Source organism: Anabas testudineus, chromosome 11 (assembly GCF_900324465.2).
Source record: "Anabas testudineus chromosome 11, fAnaTes1.2, whole genome shotgun sequence".
Classification (NCBI taxonomy): Eukaryota; Metazoa; Chordata; class Actinopteri; order Anabantiformes; family Anabantidae; genus Anabas; species Anabas testudineus.
In genome coordinates, this window is record NC_046620.1 from 9,483,948 (window position 1) to 9,506,107 (window position 22,160).

The following is a 22,160-nucleotide window of genomic DNA, read 5'->3' on the forward strand; positions in this document are numbered from 1 at the left end:
AAATATTTAATTGAATATATTTCACGTGGACTAAATGAAGATGATGCAATTCCAGTATACGCTAACATCTGAAAGACAAAATGTTTAACTGATTGCCTGAGTAAATAATATGTCGATTCAATGGTAAACAAAATAAGTAAGTAAGTCATGTTATGTTCATGCTGTAGTTTGTGAACCGCTTTAATGTGAGATCAAATTGCGACCCCTTCTGGTGAACTCAGAAACATGCACAATCATGGAGCCATAGAAAAAGATTTAGTTCAGGTCTGCATTAAGTAATAAATGCATTTAACAGAATAATGTTTTAAGAATTAAGACTTAAAAGGCTTAAAAAGATCATTTACTTTTCAATCTTTGCATGAATTGTGTCCTGACTCCTGTGTAACACTGGTTGAAAACTGGTACAGAGAGTAAAAAACAAACAAACTCAAACTTTCTTTTAAAAAGTGCAGACTTTATTCACTTGGTACGGTTAAACATCTAGTTAAAAGTATTTATAACAAATCTTACAAAAAGTAGAAAACAAAACCAAACAAAAAAATATAAATACAATGATGGAGTTTTTGCATTGTGGTGATTTTTACCAGTTATATACACTTTATAATAAATATTTATTATTAAACGATGAGTTGAATCTTCCATTGAACTTCCTGTGACTTCATCACCAAAATCACACTGATGCTAATTATTATTTAGAAAACATCACGTCCTTCATCTGTCCTTCCTGTTTCACTTAGACGATAAAAACGTCCGTAAAACAATTGGTTTTAAACTTTGTAGAAAATACAGAACACAAATGGCTACAGGTTATAAATATATATTTTTATATATGTGGACAGTCTTAAACGTATAAAATACTAAATACTTAAGAAACCTCTTAAAAACACTGTGCTCTTACTTTCCCACAGACTCTACAATCACACGCTTGCTGTATATCAACGCTGTGTTGTGGGTTTGCTCACATCATCATGTGTTTCATCATATTTCCTATTGCTCTCCACCTTACAGTGTCCATTCAAGCCTAACCTCCATCATAATAAACTTTAACCTGGGCTTTCCCACAGCAATGGTGAAATCTCCAGTCGCGGGAGTTTTGTTTTCAGGGTAATTTGACTCATTTGAACTGTGCAGACTCGCCTCAAACCCACAGCTGGAGACGAGGCTCAGTCACACGATGTTCCCACATAACACAAGTGTGGTCAAATGTAAAATGAGGCCGCGCACGAAAAGGAGTCACGGTATGACTGCACAATAAATACGAAAATGTAGAAACCTTCAGTGAAGTGAGGCAGAACTTGCTCCTTCACGCGTCCTTCATGTTCCTAAATAATAAAGTGTTTGTGTTGCATGTCGCCACTTCACAGCAGCCATGGAGAAGCTGCTCAGTTGGTGACAATCTATGTAAACGTGTTGACTGACATGTGATTCCATCGTGCAGGTCGGCTCTGTGATTTCAATTCCCTGTCCACTGTCCAAACACACTGATCTTTACTACTCTTCCCACAGATCCTCAGCCGGCCCTTTAAAAAAAAAAAAAAACCCTATTCCACCTTCCAGATAGCGATCTTTCCATCGTGTTTCCCAGCTCCACTGAGGACGTACCGATCCTCAGCGGAGCAGAGCGCCTTCACCTTGTCGTTGTGGCCGTGAAGCTCCTTCAGTACTAGGCGCGTCTCTGTGTCCAGGATGTAAACCTTCCCTTTGGTTGAGCTGCGCCCCACACAGCCGACCCACACCTGGGGGAAGTGGGGAGAGACAGATAATGTGATTTCCCTTCATGTCACTGTGAAACATTTCTAGGTTGTGTGTTTACTCTGTGTCCGCTCTGTATAATCACCTGATTTTTAACTTTGATCATGCAGTAACATCCGGTGCAGTCCTGTAGAGTCACGCGGTGGAGTGGTTTGACAGTGTCCTTGATATGCCAAATAAACACTTCTCCTGAGTCTATGCACACACTCCACAACTCCTCCCTCTGACACACACACAAGCAAAAAGAAAAACACCAAGAAAACAGTCACACTCAAACAGAAAGAGACCAAAACAGAGAGAGAATTAGGGCAAAGTGTGTTTGTTGCACCTCAGGTAACAGCAGTATAGATCTTATAGAGCTGCGTGTAGCTGTGGACCCTCTTTGTTGCTCTGGTAGTTTCAGACGATGTTTCAATGAGCCGGTCCTCCACACCTCCATTATGCTGTCCTTGGAGCCTAGAGGAAGACAGAGGTGGTTCAGTTTCTTATCTCACCTCTCAGCTTCCCAGTTTGTGCTCTTGTAAATGTGAAACTTACAACACCACAGCGTTTCATTACAGCTGTGAACAGACTGCAGACGATCACAGGAGAGGCGAAAGTGCTTCTTCACCTGAGTGGTTTGAAACAGAAATCACAGGTGTGAAAAAATAAAGTTTCAAATTTGTGTCAAAGCGTGTCATAAATAAAAATTCAATCATTTCTATACTATTTCAACATTTTGTAACAGTATATAGCACAATAATTTATTTAGTACTTCACACAGTCTCTACGTTAAAGCTGACCTGTAGCGTCGACACGTCCCACACCATCACGGTTCCCTCTGCGCTGCAGGAGTACGCCACCTTCTGGCTGAAGAACAAAGTAAACTAGTAAGAATATTTCATTTGGTTGCAGGGACTGAAGCTGCTTTTCAGTTCTGCTCAGTCAAAAAATTATAATTTAGAGGCTTCAAATTAGAAAGAGTGGAAGCAGCAACATATTGCACGTCAAAGTGAGGTCTCTCACTAGGTTTTATAGAGGTGCTGTATATGTGTGTTACCTGTATTTGTATGTGTCAAGTGCCAGTCCGGTGACCTCCGCCCTGTGTTCAGTCAGCTGTCTGTTACAGACCAGAGCCAGCATGCTGATGATGTAGATAACAGAGTCCTCGGAGCCCATCCAGACCTGGTCACTGTTAACTCCCAGCATACAGTTCTGACAACGGACAAACAGGAAGACACCTGAGTGATACCAAATACAGAAACAAACCACGTACTTGCACTAGTACATTCTGATTTATACATTTTATTTTGGTGCCACCAGTTTCCTTTAGAACAACATACGCGATTAGCTTTTTTGAGTATTAATTAAAAATAACAGCTGAAACAAATCAAATTGACTGAATAAACTGACTCACTTGAGTTATTTTTGGGCTGCTGGTGAGACTAAACAACAAAGTTATAGATGACATCTTGGGCTTTAGGCAGCTGTCACAAACATTTTTGAAACACAGTGCACCAAAACTAAATAGCCCATTTATCTACTTAACAATTTTAAAGCCCTCTTTTCCAGTTTGTTTGTCCATTAATTATAAACTTGCAACAGGTCATTTTCACATTTAAGTAAGGTTAGATTAGGCTAAATCATTTTCAGCTTGAATTAAACAGACAATGCTCTGTTTTGAGCAAGAAATTCATTTTGCAACATCTAACCCCACCAGTAGGTGGTGATATTGTTCTAATAAACTGCAGTTTATCCATATAAACAACCTCCTTTCAACACTATTCCATGTACTACAGTATACAGTATATACCCATATGAAGTTTAAATTTGTTCTCAACTTAAGCAACATGAAACTGTGTGCAGATAATGCAGCTATTTCCATAAATTAATAGGAAAACTGAACAACGCTGGTAAGACACGTTTCTGATTGTGCTACAATTTCGCCAGTTGTCACGTTTCATGCAACCGTCACACAAGTAAGAGCATTTTCCAGATGTTTAGCACATGACCTGGTAATGAACTGTGTGCAAATACAGTGGCTGAGTCTAGAGTAAACACACACTATCTCTGTGACACACTTATTTCATGTGCCTGTGATCTGTGACTTTGGAGTAAAGGTCCAGAATCCTAAGAGGTGCACCAGCAGCCTGATCGAGCATCACTTTTCTCTTACCAGTCGTGCATTCCCAACATGAAATGTATGTGTGAGGGACCAGCTGGAAGCATCAAACACCATCACCTTCCCACCGCCCACAGACACCCACAGCTGACCTGCAACACACACACAGTATTTATCAGTATTTCTCAACCTTATCAACCTACAACCCCAACTGTTTACTCTTTCAGAAGGCGAAAAAAAACAAACACCGACTGAAAACTACTGAAACACTTTATGCACAAACAACAAAGATTAATTCATGAAACATTTTAAGCACATTCATTACAACCTTTATAATAAACTAAAGAATTAAAAACAGCAGAATGATCAGAAGCTTCTCAGTAGCGTAGTAAGTGTTTTCCCACTGTGACGTTTCAACAGTTTGAATGGAAACACTTCATGTTCAAAACTTTCTGCGGCCTGCCTCCACCCATGCTTCACTTAACGGTCAGATTTCCTTTAACGTACTCATTGGTATTTCAAACCACCACTAGTCGGGGGGGAAAAAAACGAAAGTAACATTCTGTATTTTATATGCAGAGAAACAGCGAGGGACGGTGGCACGTGAGGGGAAGGAGGGGGGCTCAGATGAAGCCTGACGTGGAAAGTGAGAGAAACTGAGAGGGGGGAGAAAGCAAGGAGTGGGCTGGCCGTGTGCCAGGAATTCAATTCAGTGACCTATATTCAAACTAGAGACAGAGTGAGAGTCAGAGGGAGGCAAGCAGGGAGGGTCTGAATAGACAGATTTGTTCTTTTCAGCAGAACTGAGCACTGTGTATATGCGTCTGGATCTCAGCTTATGAGTATGCACAAGTGTTTTAGCGCTGGAGGTCAGTCTGCCACCAGCCGGGCATCTAAGTGGCCCCAGATGGTCTGTCCACTGAAGGCCATGGCTTTGTAGTGCTTTTTAAGATGCTTCCTGACAGTCTTCCTGCCACCTAATGCTCTGCTCTCTCTTCATAAAATGAAAGCAAACAGTAAACAACGTTCAGAGAGCTGGTTCAAAGGTGTCTCAGCTGGACGGAGTCATTGTGAAAGTTAAACCATATGTTTCACATTATTTACATACTATTTATTTCAGGATTTCCTTAACTTGACATCAGTCTTTATCATATTAATTATTATCAAAACCACACATTAACTACGTATTGTGTATTATAATATTCCCAGAGAGGGTTTGGCACCCTGGTTGTCATTGACGTTTTTACTATTGTCTAATATTAAAGGGGATCTTCTCACTCATGCTTTCACATGGTTTCGCAGCTCCCAATGGAGCAGCCTTGACCTTGAGGAGAGGCTTTCCTTACAACATATTTTGATCAACTTCATTTTCTAATGTATCTGTAATGGAAACCGGAGAAGGAAGTGTTGGTAAGAACCTTTGTGTGCTGCTTTACGACGGTCTTTTAATGTTTGAGCAAAACAGACTGAGTGAGTGGTAATCACAAAGCAAAGGTCGTATGTGTGTGTCTATTAGTCAGTTTGTTTTTACAGTATGTCAGTGACTGTGGGCTGGTGAAGTTAGGAAGCCGAACTAAATCAGTGGCTCTCACATGGCACATTCACAGCGAGAGTGAAGGAAACCCGATGCCTGTCATGGCAGTGATAATAAGAACACAAGAGATATTGCTTGGTTACAGGACACCCTCAGGAGTAATGTGTGTGTGTGTGTGTGTGTGTGTTTCTACCTGGTGTGTATAGGAGTACATCCACAGCCTGAGGAGCAGCAAGTTCCAGGGACGGGTTAATTTTGTGTTTCAGCGTCTCTGTCGTTGTCTTGGGAACCATCATCGGGACTAGAAGCGCACAAAAGACAAGTAACTAACCTTCACCTGTTGGTGGCTTCACAAACACAAACTACAAACAGCAAGAGAACTCTGCACGTAACACAAATCATGAGTCATTATGTTATTCTCTAGTCCTAACAACCACACTTCCTTGACATGTTTTAAAGCTTTAATTCCTACCACCACCCAAGCAAACAGTAGATCCCTGGCACATTGACCCAGCCTTATATCTACATTATATCTGCTGTGGCTGAGTCCATCCATAACTCCTTATCTAGCTCCAGTAGTCTCACTACTAGGTACCAGAGATGTACCAGTCACTGATACAAGGTTAAAACACTACTGAATCCTACTATCACTCAGGCAAAGAGCAGCCTTGTTATTAACAACATCCTCTACCTTCCATCTTGATGCGGTCAAAGTGCGCCAGCTTGGAAGCAGCGTAGATGGCCTTACTGCTCTGGAGGCTGCCGACTACTGCGTCCATTAGCAAAGCATTGGTCAGAGCCTGCTGCATGTACTGGGGGTCCTGGTGAGAAATTACTACTTACAGTTATAATAAATCTGACATTGAGACACAGAGTGCCTCCAAACAATTAAACAAAAAACTGCATTCACACAGATGGAAGAAATTATTATATTTACTCAATAGTGACTATTTTTTCTGCCTAGCTTAAAAAAATACTTAAATAACTAATCAACTAAAAACAACAGTTGATCAAGTAATTTATTCAGTATTTAAACACAGTATCTATTTAACAGTGCATTAAAAGAAGAATACTGATTTAGTTTTAAATCTGCTGGGACTGCAGTATATTTTAAGTACAAGTACTATAAATATTGCCTGTACTGATGTGTATCTATCTTGTCAGACAGGCTGGATATAAATGTACAGTCATAATACACTGGCTGACATACAGCCAGCAAATAAGAGGAATTGAGAGACTATAGGAAATGTAAATGAGAGAAATGGGTGACGAGAGAGAAAAAGGGACATCTGGTTTCACAAAGGAAATCTTCTGTCTTTATTTAAGAGTGTGAAATTATGATTTATGGTAATTTAAAGTCTGCCTCGTGAAATTTCAGCCACACCCATACAGGTCACGGGAGTTATCTAACATACACAGCAACTGATAACTAGATGAAAGCAAGATATGAGTAAGCGAGACATCAAATCTTTCTTTCTGATGTATTTCTTTCCAAATTCCCGTCCTCTCTCGCACACAATGTATTTCCTTGTACTAACACACACATACACACACACACACACACACATACACACGCTCTTCAGTTACAGCTTCACCTTGTGCTGGTCAGCCATGCTACGTCCAGCCCACATCTCTTTGACCATCAGGTTCCAGAGCTCGGTTTCTGTTTTCAGATTGGCCTCGAATGCCTCTTTCCTTCCCTGAACACGCAGCTTCAGACTGGGGATTCGCAGGAGAAGGAAGGGAGCTGACGACACCTTAACCTCCTAAAGAGAGAGGGAGATTAAGACGGGACCTCACTGAGAAGGGCCATAATTACGCTCGCTCATCATCTTTCCTTTTCTCTCACCTCTAAATCTCGGTACTGTGCCACCTCCACATATCCCGGTCGGCCATCGGTCAGCAGGAAGAGCCGTCGCTGAGTCATGGCGATCTTCCCCACACCACGACTCGTTTTGACTGAGGAGGACAGCTTGAAAACGTACTCGCTGGGCTCAATGTGCTCCAAGACGGACGCAGGTAGGCACACCTGAAAGTCACATAAGTGTCAGTCAACAGTTTTTAAAGGCTTTACTTTACTCTGAGTCATCATTCATAATAACTCTACAGGAAAACATCACCTTCACCTCGGTTATCATAGGACTCCCCTGAATCCCTACAACATACCTGTAACATACTACAGTAGGAACACTGGACAAATGAGGACTGGTAAACTAAGCACAGATACAAACCTCCTGCGCCTCAGCCTCAGTCTCCTTCCAGATGGTGTAAAACACTCTGAACAAGTCTGGACCAACCTGCTTCTGATGGCCTTCAACAAACACACAAATGTTCAAAATGAGGATATGTTTGATTTGTGGACATGTAATGTATCCGTCAGACGACTGTTGAAACATTTAAAACGTCATTTAGCGAGACTAAGCAGACACTGAGCTTCACTTTTATCTTTCTCGCTCTCTCTAACACACACACATATAAAACATCTTGTAGACCTGGTTACTCTGTCTCATTCCAATCTGCCAGCATGCCTGCAGAGTCAGGCGTCAGTCGGGGGTTGACGTTCTTACTGTATTACAACAATGACTTCATACAGTCTGTGCACTCCCACTTATCCAGCCACCATCACGCGCTGGGCACCAGCAGTAACAGTTTGTGCATTTTGTATCAAGAATGTTTTCTACTCGTGTGTTTCATCACTTTATTTTATAGGTTTACATAATATTGCAGAGTATGGACGTTTTTTAATTCATACTGTTCAGTCCCACCGTCAGTCTGTGAGTCTTTTTTCAGGCCAAGTCAGAAGACAAAAGGAAAACTTGCACACTACACCCAACAGGATGTAAAATCCAACATGGAGGGAAAGATAAGATTTCACTTCTTTCTGCTGCCCAGCTCACAAATGCTGCCTGAAATCTCAACTTTCTAAAAAAAACCTCAGCTGCCGTTTATCTTCAATCCAAAAGAAATATTCCTTATTAGTCACTCCATGCTTTTAATGACTTGTGTCTTCTCCCTGAATCCCTGATAACACGATCCTTCCTAGTTTACAGGAATGCTGTCAGGTCACTTCAGGTCTCACACTGGCTTGTCACTATTTGCTAGTAGCTGCTGTGTAATATTTGTTTTGTGTGAACTGAAGCTTGTGGTGTAGTGGAATTCAGCTGTGCTCTGAGTGCGGACATTGTTGAAACGAGTAAAACATGAATCAAAATGATGCCAGTAGTGAAAGAATGGCAGACAATCAGACAAAAAAGGATGCACCAACGAGTAAAAGACGTGTAGCAACCTTTCACCCATGACCCATAGCTCAAATTTACCACATGCCTCCAGCTCAAGTGCCTGTAAATGACCACTGGAAGTCTGGTTGCACAACATGAAACAGTCCTACATGACAAACACTCTGTCTTCAAGAAGCAGTGAGGTAATGATTAACATGAGGAATAAATGTGTGTGTGTGGAAAAAGAGGAAGGAGGGGTGTACTGTAGCTGAATGTTGTGCATTAGTGTGTGGGTGCATGCTGAGGCACTGCAAATATAACACGTCTATAAGAAAACCTCTGGAGGACGACCCGTTGGGAACAGGGGAAGGTCCAAACTGCTCTTATGTGTGCACTTACAGTGCAGAATGTATGTTATATTACTGTATAATTATAATATAATGGATACAAAGACATGTACATATATATGTACAGTACTTACCTACAGTTAGCGCATCAAAGAGTCTTTGTATAGTTCCTTGATCTTTTACAATGCCAGACTCCTGCACACATCTCACAAATTCCTCCAGCTGCATGTATTTTTTGGGCAGCTTAAAGCGCTTCACAGCACATTCCTCGTTACTGTTGCCGTGGTGTGCACGTTCAAGCTCCTGGTCCCTCTTGACACGACTGATGAGCCGCTTGAGTTCTGGTCGTCTGTCCGCCTGGGGACAGAGTTTGACAATTATTAAACTTTTATTCACTGTATATAGCTCAGTTTGCTTCAAGCAGCTTTCGAGTCTTTGACATCCTTTGTTCTTCGACCTGTGACAACAGTCATGAAAGGTTATCTCCAGCTTCATATTCTGTTACAGCTCACACACTTAGAACTGACTCACCGATAACCTACAATTAATCCCAGTGTCACTGATTGTCTGAGAGTCTAATTTGTGAAAAGCTCAAACTGACCTGCAGCCGTTCAACTTCTGGGAGGGAGTCAACCAATGACTTAACCATCTGTGAGGGGAAGATATCCGAGTCTGTCTTATAAAGACTCTGGAAGTCCTCCAGTGCGTCCAGACGCTTGTTCGACACGGTGTTTACCAGACCACGCAGATAGTGGTACCTAATCAAAGACGGAGAGGAACTGGGTTAGAAAAAACAGGTAAAAGGTTCAGGTTTATTTTACAGTCAAAGTCAAGCTTACTTTACATTTACATAATTTGTGTAGGATCTTTTATAGTATTTATATTTTTAGGTTTTACGTCTGTCAATGATCTAAACCAGAAAATTATTTTAATCTTGTCAAAAGATGTTACGGTAATTTGTCAAATTAAGTTAAATATCATACACAGACAAACAAAAGCAGATGATAATGACAAATGATCATCAACTGTCCAGCTACTGTTGTTAAAAATCTTCTATTGCTAAACAATACATTTATGAAGCAGATTTTTGTTTTTGTTGTTGTTTTTGTTGTCCTCTCACAGCACCTGGCCAACAGAGAAGATTCATCAGGTGGTGTAGCGTTGATGGCCCTCCCCAGTGAAGCCACCATATCAGAATAATAGTTCTGGACATAATGATAGGCCAGAGGAGGGGGGAATTCCGGGAGACGGAAAACCTTCACCGCTTCCTGAGGATATTTCAACCCTGAAGAGAGACAAAAGAAATGCGATATTAATAGATTTTCAATCTACTCTATGCAGCTGTTTTTCGTCTGTTGGTACCGACCAATGTCAGGGGTCAACTTTCTGAGAGAAGCAGGTCTTCTGAGGCTGATGGCTGTCATAAAGTCACCGACAGGGTGCTCCAGGTTAGGCAGGCTGGCTCCGAGCCTCTTACTCAGTCTGTCATTAGGGCTGGTGTAGCTGCGGTAGCCGGTCCTGGACAGATCAGACACAGGAGGGCGTCGAGGGGAGTCTGTCATCGCATGATTCCTGCAGAAACAACAACAACAACAACAAAAAATAATAATAATAATTCATTTGTAAATACACACTGAGGATGTGGACATGTTATATTGTTGTTCATATGGCCCATGTAAAGTGTAAGGAACCAGAATTCTCACACAATGTGGGAATTGATTTATTTGGCAACAGAATATACATTTATTTTTTAAAATGTGCAGAAAACAGCTATTATGTTTCTTCTGTTTACTTCTATCCTCTCAATCCTTCTGACCATCCTTCAATTATGACATCATCATACCTGTAAGCACTGTTACGCATGTTTTGCTCCATGCGGCTGAAGGAGTCCCATTTCCTGTTAAGCCTGTCTCGCAGGAACGAGTGGAAGATGTGAGTTTCTAATACCTAGGAACAACACCAAAGAGAAGACAGTCAGAGATTGTGTGCACTCTATACAGTTTGCTGTGCTTGCAGCCATGCAAGTACCTTTTTGTAAAACGACTGATCTGTTGGCTCCCTCGTCCTTAGAAACTCCTCACTGTTAAAAACTCTATGTTCATGGCTTAAAAAGTCCTGGACGCCCCTAATAGAGTGACAAGCAGGAACAAATAGACAGAAATTATTCTAAAACACCTTAAATACCTTACATATCTATTCTTGTATTATTTCCAAGTCTCTTGAGAAACCCTACCTTAAGATATTGACCACTAGTTCCAGAGCAATGTTTCGAATCTGCGTGTTCAGTCGTCTCTGCCAGTCCCTGCGTTGGCATCGCAGGGCATTGGCATCAGTGCCCACTCCAAGGTGACACAGCTCCAAGTCATAATGAAGCTGGAGACACTCTGCCCTGCGCGCGCACAGACACACACACACACACACACACACACACAGTAAGATTTATGTAGTCCAGAAAGGCCTTCACTATGTTAACCTGCGTATTCAGGGAACAGATGCAAATTGAAAAATGTATTCTATATTGTTATTCAGAATTCATATTTATATCTAGTGGTTCAGCACTGCTACGAGATGCTTCTGGTCATCTGCGCATTTACTCCAAATGCATCAACATTTACTACTTTTACACTTTGGAATATGTGCACTTTTTACCTTGATATAAAACTCTCAGCTGCAGCCAGGGGAATTGCTGGCAGGTCAACTGTTTCAGACAATGATGACTGAATGATGCCATCATCAATATTCACCAGGATTAGGTCCTCTGTCTCCTATACACAAACATAAACACACATACACTTACAGCGAGCTCCTGATTTCTGAAAAGACAGCAAACATGGTAAAGATGTAGGTGAAGGGAGGTAAACAAAGCAGGGAGAGGAGAACTATTGCAGCCTAAAATAAGGTCCAACCATAATTGGAATTTCTCATCCTTAATTGTGACATAGGGTAAGTTAAGATTACTCACATTTGCCAGTGTTAGGTGACACATAGCTAGGAAGCCCAATCCACAATGATATATATAAAACAGCAATATGCTGTTGCTCAAACAGAGGTAATAATACTGAAGTGCTTACTGCTGCAACTTCTTCGAAATGACTGATGTGACAGCCCATCAGGAAGGCAGTAGGAGCCATGAGGAAGTCCAACATTCCTCCAGCCAAGACAGGAACATAGGGCTGCTGCCAGGACAGAGGCTGAAAGAGAGGTCAGCCCATTAAAAGGTAGATAATCTGGGAGCATCCTTTGAATAACTTTGTAAAATTAAAAACAGCATTAATGCCCAAATAAAGTTCCCATGATGTTTCCTGCACTAACCTGCAGGTACAGCAGCAAACTCTCAGCAACCAAAGTGAGTCTTGCCCAGTCGGATGAGAAGAAAACCATCCTCTGCTCTTGGAGGAGGCAGGACAGCACCTAGAGGCGGGAAACCCTCAGAGTAGATCATCTGTTTTCACTACAGTATATATTCATCATCCCGTCTTAATAAGCTGTTAATAGCAGCTTCTCTTGTGGAGTACCTGAAGGAGTGTCGTGTGTGTGAAACAGAGGAAAGGTAGATGCAGGTCGATGTCAATAACAGGGCTGTCCTGATCCTCCCTGGATGGAAGAACCACCTGAAGAGGGCGGATGCTGAAGGACTAACACGCAGAAACAAATACTGTGAGTATTCAGGTGAAAGGAAAAAGAAAACAGATGGACAGAGGACGCTCAACAATGAGAGAGTATTGAAATGTCAATATCGACAGTGTTTTCTTACCACATGTAGCTGCCCAGGAGGTGGTAAAGGCACCAGTGACAGCTTGGCTGAAAACTCCTTGATCGTCTCCTCAAAGTCAACTTGTCTAGCAGGCCGTAACTGGACCAGGAGACTGAGGGTGTGGAGGTAGGAAGCAAAGTAAGCAGCGTAAAGAAGAGGTTCAAATTATTTGTATTAAAAAAAGACAAGGCCGGGTCATCGTTCAGATCTATACGAGCATTTTACTAAAGCAATTACCATGACAAACAGTCTCTCAGAGCATTGTAGTATGGGAACTTGGAGATGACACACACAGCAAAGGGTGCGTAGAGACGGGGCTTAGATGAATTCCACCTATGGCCGTTCTGCACAACACCTTCCAGACAGGTCTGAGAGATCAGATAGTTAATGAGTAACAACTCTCTGCACTTCATTTCACTGGATTCTGTTTGACTGTGTGCTTGTTTTTACCTGGACCGCTGTGTAGTACTGCACAACGACCCCGTGGGTTCGGTTCCCGAAGAGGTCAGTAAAAACCAGGAAGTGATAACTGTCTTCCTTCTGCTCACTGGCTAACTGAAGACCACCTGTAAAAAACAAGACGTCTAAAGATATGCCTACACAGTGATATGGCACATTGACGTTACGTGCACTGTAACTGTCACAAGACGTCTCTGCGATCATACTTGGATTATCTCTTTATGAGGACACTCACCAGCCATTTAGACATGAATCCTGAGTGAAGCACTACACCTTTTAACTTTATTGTCACAGTTTCAAATCAAATCAACAAGGAGACACTGAAAGTCTGCATACTAGTGTGCTGTGCTGATGCATCATGTTCACTGTGGACCACACTAGCAGCGTAACGACATAATCAAATTGACTGAGCCCCAACCATACTGGCAACCATAGTGGAATTCAAAACACATTACTGAAGTCTGTCACTAAAGAACCACACTGTACCAGGGAAGCAAAGCTGAGGCAGGGCGATGAGGTCCAGATCCTTGGGAACACTGATGTCCTCTGTGGCCGAGGACACTTCAGCACGATTGGCTGCATCTCCGTTAGATATCGTCTCTGGAGCACGATCTCGCCTCTTCTACAAACGCAAAAACAAGTCATTTGCTACTTGTTTCTGAAGGAGCAACTACAGCATAACCTTCCTAGAAAAAGTGTCTTAATGCAAGTGTTTATAATTTCAAACCTTCTTGATGAAGCTCTTCCTCCGCTGGACGCGGCTGAAAGCTGGACCAATAGCCTGACTTGAGCTGGTCTCCTTGGAAACAAAGGGCGGGGCATGAACCTGCAACACCTCAGCTTCCAGCTGGAGGTGGTCGTCTAACTTGTTCTGCTGCTGAAGCTGCAACAGAGTTCAGAAATCTTTGGTTTTGCAGCTGTGTAAGTGAATCTCTAACACAAAATCTGTTCTAAAGCATTGATCAAAGCTGAATTATCCACTCAGTTCAGTCCACCCTATACACAGTATTAACACCCATGTTTGACAAACTTTGTCAGGCTACTGCACCCGGACAGTGTGTAGGACTTTGTTTGTGTTTGTTTTTGATTGTTTTTTTTACCTGTAATACATCTCTGAGCTTATCACTGGGGGCTCCGACCACTACACAAGCCTCCAGCAGTCCAGACGGGAGCTCTGCCATCACACCCAAGTACACACACTGCTAGAAAACACACACAAAAAAAATATGCATTTATGTGAGATATGAGATATCATTATGAGTTATAAGCATATATGAGGATATTTCAACCATTAAAAAAAGAACCATCTAATATAAATAATAATTTTAAAATAACCCACATTTATTAGAGTATAATTACAGCTGTTTGTACAATTAGATAACAAGTGTGAGCACAAATGCAGAGGAGGTGGTGAAGTTTGGACTATTTCATGTTTTCACCCTGGGTGATGGTTAGATTTGTCGCCTCAATCAAACATGCCGGCCCCCTGGGCCCTTTCGGTGTCAAGTTTGCATGTTGTCCCCGTGCCTGTGTGAGTTCCCCCCAGTTTCCTCTCACAGTCCAAAAGACACGTAGTTAGGTTAAGTGATGACTGTAAACTTGCTCATGGGTGTGAATGTGAGCGTGAAGGTTTCTCTGTCTCTCTGTATCAGCCCTGTAGAAGACTGATGATCAGGACAGTGATTGCCCCAACCTCTGGCCCTGTCACAGCTGGGATGGCACCCCCACAGCCCTATACAGGATGAGTGGTTAAGAGAATGGCTCAAGGATGAATGGACACTGTCACCATGACTCACAGCAGCTTCCCAAATCAGATGATGATCTCATGTAACCAAATGACAAGACGAGAGCTTGAGCAACCTGCTGTGTCAAATATAGCAGAATAAAAACCCCAATAGAAACCATGAGAATTTTGGTTCTTACTTACTGTAAGATATTACACACACACTAAAACACCAACAAATCTATCCTACCGCAACTTCCTCCAGATGTATGCTGACATGCGTGCATTACACACCCCAATCACGCTCACGTGGGTACATACACACACACACACACATATTGTATCTATAAACATTTAACTTACACACAGCAGATGTTGGGGTTTGATGATGGGTGCAGCAAACCACCTTTACCAACAGTGAGCGCAGATGAGAAACCAAATAAATGAAGCTGCATGAACGTGAACAAAGAGGAAAGTGCTAAAGCAACACTTTTTGAGCAACACCTTGAGAAACTCTACTACTTCTGCTTCATTTTAACTACTATCAGTGCCAAATCATATTCAAAAAAGGCCATTTAAAGTTTTTTTCTATTAATTACATTAAATAAGTTAAGAATTCAAAAGTTGTTAAGACATTTTTCATATAAGATGAAGTAACAGGTTATAGCCCAAGTTTAAACAACTGATCTGAACTGCAAAAGTACACCTGGGCTACACAAATCATTGCTTGGCTTTATCAATCAGCCTGCGTGCCTACCCGTCTAGTTGAGCCAGGGAGACCACAGAAAAAACATCTGAATTGCATTAGCTGGACTCCTACTGTCTTCTCTCTTTCACCCAGTCTTTATTTAAACCTTTTTCTCTTCTGTGTCTTGTCATGTTCTCTTCTTTTTCCACCTTTGACATGCTTCCTTGCTTGCTTGCTTGCTTTCTCTCAGCCTTCAGGCCATTCCGGCCTCTGACTAACTCCCCTGCTGTGTCACGGAAACACACACACTTAAGTCACTTATTCCTGAAAACCCTTCATTTTGTAAACCCTGTGTCTGTGGTTAGAAACAGCCAGAAAGAAAAAAGTCCAACATAGCTCTTTTAAACGTATAAACTGTCAGGCACACACATGGAAACATTTAATAAAACACAGATGTCATGAATGTGAGACTGAGACTGAACTGAACCACTCCTCAATTTACATTTGTTTCACTACAAACATTCCACAGATTAATGGAATAAGTCTCTGCTCAGTGTTTCAGTGTATTAAATCTGAAATGAAATAACACATACTTAATTAAAGTGGCAAATACATGCTTTAATTTGAGCAGGTTTACTATTTCAGTATTGAAAGAACTGCACTATATTCTATCATTCATGATATTGAATGAATGAATTCTTCCTCATGGCAAGAATTTGTCATTTTGCCACGATGACAACACGATCATGTGTTTCCATACACGCTGCAACGTGGACATGTCACATTAGCCTACAAACACAATTAGCATGGTGAAAGGCTGAGCCAAAAGATGCCAGGCCAAACTGTTAACAAGAATGGATTACGGCAAATGATAAAGAAATAAATCTCAGATTTCTCTCTCTTTCTCTCATACACCTTTAGTATATTTTAATGTTTAGGCTTATTATTTTTGATCACTGGTCTTGTTTATTATAAGCTTCTATTAAAGTGTATCATCACTTGTTGTTACTGTAAAAAAAGGAAAATATGATGATGTGGTTTTATGTCTATATTACTCACTCCTAGCTTCTCTTTTTCCCCCCACATCAGAAATCCCATCATTCTAAAATCTTATTTTTGCTTCATCAATCCATGGCACATGTTCAAAAAGGAAATGCTCAGTTTATTTCTTTTGGAGTATTTGCAGAGTGCAACCCGACCTTTGAGGCTTATCTGGGTTTGCATCTTGTGGTGAATGAGGTTGTGCTCATCTAGTCTTCTCTTGATCAAGAAAACATGTACACCCACACCCTGTGGAGCATTCTTGACTTTATTGTGTTTAGTAAAACATATGTTTTCTTTCCCATCATGTAAATTATTGACTTGTTTAGTGTTATCTTCTTAAATACTCTCAATCAACTCACGTAGAGTTGAGATCTTTTTTTTCACATAAAATAACACTGAAATTACACACAACTGCTCAACAAACATCAATCTATGTATAAGCGCACAAATGTCTATGGGATGTATCTCATAGTTATTTCAATATTGACATAAATCTGACATTTTAACGTAATATAACCGTTATATTATTTCGAATAGACTATGTTGAGACATAGAACATGACAAACAAGCCATGTGTTTCAATTTATGCCTCATATATAATAACACAGCTGAGACTTGAGTGTAGCTTTGAGGGGCCGATGCCACGCTGTGAAAATCATACCTCCAGAGGCAGCCCAAGATCTTTAACAAACAAGCTTGGCTTTATATCTCTCAGAGAGGGGACCTGCTTTGATGCAGCCGACGGCCATTTCACCAAAGTAACACGCTTACAGAATACTGAAAATCACTTTCACATGTGCAATTTCTGTGAGTCTTGCAACAAACTTCTAAATGTTGTTCAAATGAAGCCCCAGTTTGCAAATACTCTTTTGCATGATAAGTCAGTGCTGCACAGAATCAGGTGTCTTCTTTGCACTATAAACCCAGGAGAAGAAGATTTTTACATCTCTGTGAAGTCACCAAATCATTTGAGGAGCTGTGCCTGTGACTGACTGTTTACTGAGCTGGTCCAAGACACAGGAAGGGAGTGAATTCCCAAATTTCTGAGAAGACTGGTTAATTGTTCAGGAACTGAACCAGCTGACAAAATAAAGGAAAACATGCACATTTTGGTCAAAATACTTTGCTGTTTGTTTTTTGTGAGTAAGTTTGAAATAATGTGCACTAATGCTGGCACAACGTGTGATTTCACTGCTTAGTAAAATCGCTTTGTTTAGTGTTTGTATTAGTATTAAACATGTGCTCTTATACTTACAGTAACTGCAGATGCAGCGTTACAGCACAACAAGACTGTAATGCTAATAAAAGTAACAATAAAACAACTGACCTTTCAGTAAAAGTTAGCTGAATGACAGGAGACTTCTGGTAAAGACCAGCGGAGCCTGATTCTTGAAACAGCAGCATTAACATGAACCACTGACCTTAAATTACTCGATCATTTCCAGTGGCACACGGTGTAAGTCCAGCTCACTGTCACACATGTGTGAACAGTCCAAACGATCCAGCACAGACTTCAATACTGACTCTTAACTGTGATTCATCGGTTTCTAACATAACTTCACCGCTGGTTCCTGTCAAACACTGCAGCCGCACGCCGGCCACGCTTCCTGTCTGCCACACTTCAAAATAAAAGCACTCTCTGTAATACGCGTCTAAATGGCGCCATCTATGGTACTGACTTCTGTACTGCAACACAGCAGTTCTGTGTGATAATATAATATTGATATAATAAGAAGAAAAAAATAACGTCTTAATGAGTCAAAATGAACATATCGACGAGATTGACTTTAGGAGCGAGCAACCTCTGTCATACTGTGTAACCTACAGAGGATACAGTCATACACATGTGACGCACCACCTGTCCTGGTGGTCAGCCGTGATCGTATAGTGGTTAGTACTCTGCGTTGTGGCCGCAGCAACCCCGGTTCGAATCCGGGTCACGGCAGGAAGGGTCAAAGGTCGACTTTTCTGCAAGTCTATTATATTAGTATAAGTATCACAGGACTATTTATTCTGTGACACTGGAGGGTCAGACTCCTTACTAAGTTGTTAAAGCTTCACCTCCAGCAAGTGCCATAGTAAAATCCTGTATTTCTTAATTTATTAAATTTTATGATACTGACAGAGGTCATTTGCAGCGTAACCAGTACTTTTACGTTTGATAAGTCATATATATGTGTGTGTATACATACATATATATAAATATATATATATATATAGAGAGAGAGAGAGAGAGACGCTACATATTTACTTAAGTATTTTTGCATTGCACCAGCAGTAATTCGTCTGAGTATTGATGATGAGGTCATTGTGCGGCACATAAGACGACAGCATGGGTCAGTAGTCAGCCGTGATCGTATAGTGGTTAGTACTCTGCGTTGTGGCCGCAGCAACCCCGGTTCGAATCCGGGTCACGGCAGGAAGGGTCAAAGGTCGACTTTTCTGCAAGTCTATTATATTAGTATAAGTATCACAGGACTATTTATTCTGTGACACTGGAGGGTCAGACTCCTTACTAAGTTGTTAAAGCTCCACAACTGCACAGTAAAATGCTTTATGTTTAATTGGCAAACCATTTAATATATCATGTACAATTTACATTATAGTATTTTACATTGCATCGACAGTAATTTGTACTGATGATGAGGGAATTGAACTGTCTGCAAGCAGACAGCATGGGTCAGTAGTCAGCCGTGATCGTATAGTGGTTAGTACTCTGCGTTGTGGCCGCAGCAACCCCGGTTCGAATCCGGGTCACGGCAGTTTTATAAAAAGAGCAGTAAAATGACAGGCCTCACAAACATAATGAGCTATTTATATATCAGTTTGGTGGAATGATCTAGCGTTACTAAAACCCGGTAGGACACATGCAGGCCCATGAAGTAACCGCGTAAACCCAGAGCTTAGAAACGAATGGAAACCCACAACTTCGGGCATCTCAAGTATCCTGCAATGAGAAGTAGTGGTCGCTAGATGTCATGTCTGTGCCAGCACACAGAGAGGAGACGCACAAACTATAAATCTGTGTTCCTTTGCAGGACACTAGCCTACCTAACTACTAATGTGTTTTAACACAACAGCCACATTCATCTGGCAGCTTTCAAATTCTATATTTCCCTATTTCTATGGCATTGCTAGATCAAATATTTGATCTTGGTAAATCCCTAGGTAATATCTTATTCCACTCTTGCTGTTTATCAGGAATACATGATAAATACTTTCCTTATGTGCCAATGCAACAGTGCATTAATATTCTGCTACAAATAGAGGTTCTTGCTTAGGTGAAAGTACAAGTGCAGAATAACTCATGTACAGGCTATTACATTGATGGATCTTAATTACTGCAGCAGTCATGTGTACATTACTTCAGTATTGCAGACAAAGCTTAAACTAATCTGAACAGTCTTATACGAAATGCTTGATAATCAGTTTGATTGACTGCCACACATCTCTCTACACACGTGTGCACCTAGAAGCTCCAGTACAACCACAGCCAGACCAGCTGGGCACTGAGCAGCTCCACTGAGCTTTTAATCCAGCTCGTCTGCTGCATCGAACACTCACATGCTGACTTTTAACCTCTGGCCTTTAGGGGAACCCCACTACACAACTTTCTAATCTGAATCTGCAGAGTAACTAAATGTCAGATAATGCAGCTGAGTACAAAATACAATATTCCCCTATGAAGGGCAGCAGAAGTTTGAAGTACAAGTAGTCCAAAGCTCTAGGGCTCTATTTTATACTTTAGCATGCACACATCCATTCATGTTTGCTGTGCCCCGGGCTAGGCTTTTCCTCTCAGGGACTAGTCTGATCTCCCTCCCTCTCCTTCTCCCTCCCAGCGGCCATATTGGAATGCTGGATGTGGAGGGAGGAAGCAGGAACAGGCGAGAGAGAGGGAGAGGGAGAGAGGGAGAGAGCCGTGGGGGCAGAGGAGCGAAAAAACATGATCCATAACTACTCCCAGCTTCTAGAAAGGAGTATTTACTGACTGTTAACATCTTCTCACGCCTGGAAAGTCGACACTAACCTCTCGGAACACGTCAACGTGAGTGTTGTTTTGTTTTTTTTGGGATTATTTCAAGAGCCGAGAAAGAAATTACGGGATGAGCGTCACGTTAGCGTTCGCCCCGGCTGCCGTTAGCGGGTTTCTCTCCCACATTTCTCATCCAATGTGTCGTTTATAAACTTTATATTCACTGGGGAAGTGTCAGAAAATGTGTGTCGGCTGCTCAGCACCGTAAGTAGGACGTAGTTTTGTCTTCTAGTAACTTGGAGCAGCGGCGGAGCAGAGTGACCTACTGCCACCAGACTCGCTGCCGCAGTCACATGTGGTTAATGTGGAGGAACGTTAACGCTAACCTGCGGTAAACAAGAGGACAGGATTAACCTACATGTTACCTCCAAGTCTCTGTTTACATTGGTTTTTTTTTTGTCTTTAACGCTGTCTAACATATCTCCCAGTGCCGTGATTTAGCTTCAGAAGTAACTGAACTTGCTGAACTCTTCCTTTCTGTCTTTATGGGCTAGTTATGTTTACTTTAAGACTTTCACAAGCCCAGCTAGCTAACGCTAAGTTGCCCAGTTAAACATGACTGTTTACATTAGTCGGTTATATTAGGGTAATAACATGTACCTGCATCTTTCTCTAATTTTACTCTCATTAAGAAAGTATTTGACAAATTGAATCCATTACATACATGTCTTCAGGCTACCATGACACAACATACTATAAACAACTGGAAAGCTTTGGTACAGTTCACCTAATAGCATCTTAAGATCTGGTTCAAACAACAAAAAGTTCAAAAGTTCAAAGTTGCTGGCAAATACATCTTAATCTTCAGAAAAATGTGCTTCATGTTCTGCAAGTGTCTTTGCTGTTGTGCTGAGCCTTATTTCCTCCTACTTCATATTCCAGATGCAAGACCATGCTAATGAATTGCAGTATCCTGAGGCCACTGGGGTTTCAGACCTTCACTATACTAATAGGAGTGATGCTCTGCATACTTATATTAGCAGTTCTCTGGACAAGCTATCTGTTAAACATTGGATCTCCTTGAAATGGTCAAACATTAGGTAGTTGATGTGACCTGAATAATATCTGTCCTGGTTAGAAGAACGTCTTTGTCAGGATGACGTCCTGCAGACACTACTTCCTTCAAAACGCTGTAACAACACAAAGTTTGAATGATTTCTCTCACACATTGTTAGTTCAATACACATTGCACTAAATGCTGTCAGCTATATAACCAAGTCTTCTCATCAAAGTGTTATTTAAATTGAAATGTATTAGAAATAACATCACCAGACTTATATTCAGGTTTTAGCTGTCCACTTGATGAGCTTGTGTTTGGTTTAGTTCCACTATGGTTGTATTCGTTTAGCTCCTCTTGCATAAAGTATTAGGAGTACATAAAAAGTGGTCTTTCACTGCTAATTTCTTTGGGCAGTGTTCACCTTTAAGATATTTTATACAAATAATAGCACTCAGCCTTCAAACATGTTAGATGTGAAGATAGTGTTATTTAATTGAACTTGAT

At 41.3% G+C, this 22,160-nt stretch overlaps 2 protein-coding genes and 3 non-coding genes across 6 annotated transcripts in view; 4 read left to right on the forward strand and 1 right to left on the reverse strand.

The window, feature by feature from the left end:
* Positions 1-454: 454 nt before the first annotated feature.
* On the reverse strand, positions 455-18,189 carry dennd3a (DENN/MADD domain containing 3a). 2 transcript variants are annotated; one of them, XM_026349386.1, is made up of 30 exons: positions 18,042-18,189; positions 14,266-14,364; positions 13,893-14,048; positions 13,652-13,787; positions 13,157-13,272; positions 12,944-13,074; positions 12,707-12,818; positions 12,468-12,587; positions 12,265-12,363; positions 12,024-12,143; positions 11,602-11,717; positions 11,186-11,341; positions 10,981-11,077; positions 10,796-10,899; positions 10,319-10,524; positions 10,078-10,237; positions 9,554-9,710; positions 9,087-9,309; positions 7,619-7,698; positions 7,237-7,416; positions 6,983-7,153; positions 6,079-6,208; positions 5,581-5,688; positions 3,908-4,005; positions 2,792-2,946; positions 2,535-2,601; positions 2,290-2,362; positions 2,081-2,208; positions 1,838-1,975; positions 455-1,736 (listed from the first exon to the last, which is right to left on the reverse strand). In XM_026349386.1, exons 2-30 carry the CDS (start codon positions 14,344-14,346, stop codon positions 1,542-1,544), a joined length of 3,813 nt encoding a protein of 1,270 aa, XP_026205171.1. In that variant the 5' UTR covers positions 14,347-14,364; positions 18,042-18,189; the 3' UTR covers positions 455-1,541. The 2 variants fall into 2 exon arrangements, with proteins under 2 accessions (XP_026205171.1, XP_026205170.1); XM_026349385.1 differs by having other exon boundaries at positions 14,266-14,367.
* A 304-nt stretch (positions 18,190-18,493) lies between these two features.
* trnah-gug lies at positions 18,494-18,565 on the forward strand. Its single transcript has one exon. It is a non-coding gene; the product is annotated as a tRNA-His (tRNA).
* A 402-nt stretch (positions 18,566-18,967) lies between these two features.
* trnah-gug lies at positions 18,968-19,039 on the forward strand. The gene has a single exon. It is a non-coding gene; the product is annotated as a tRNA-His (tRNA).
* Positions 19,040-19,310: 271 nt separating this feature from the next.
* On the forward strand, positions 19,311-19,382 carry trnah-gug. Its single transcript has one exon. It is a non-coding gene; the product is annotated as a tRNA-His (tRNA).
* Positions 19,383-20,527: 1,145 nt separating this feature from the next.
* ptk2aa (protein tyrosine kinase 2aa) overlaps positions 20,528-22,160 on the forward strand; it is a 51,999-nt gene continuing 50,366 nt past the window's right edge. Inside the window, exon 1 of the mRNA XM_026347377.1 lies at positions 20,528-20,668. The gene's annotated coding sequence lies outside the window, so the exon portion shown is untranslated. The remainder of the gene's footprint in view (positions 20,669-22,160) is intronic.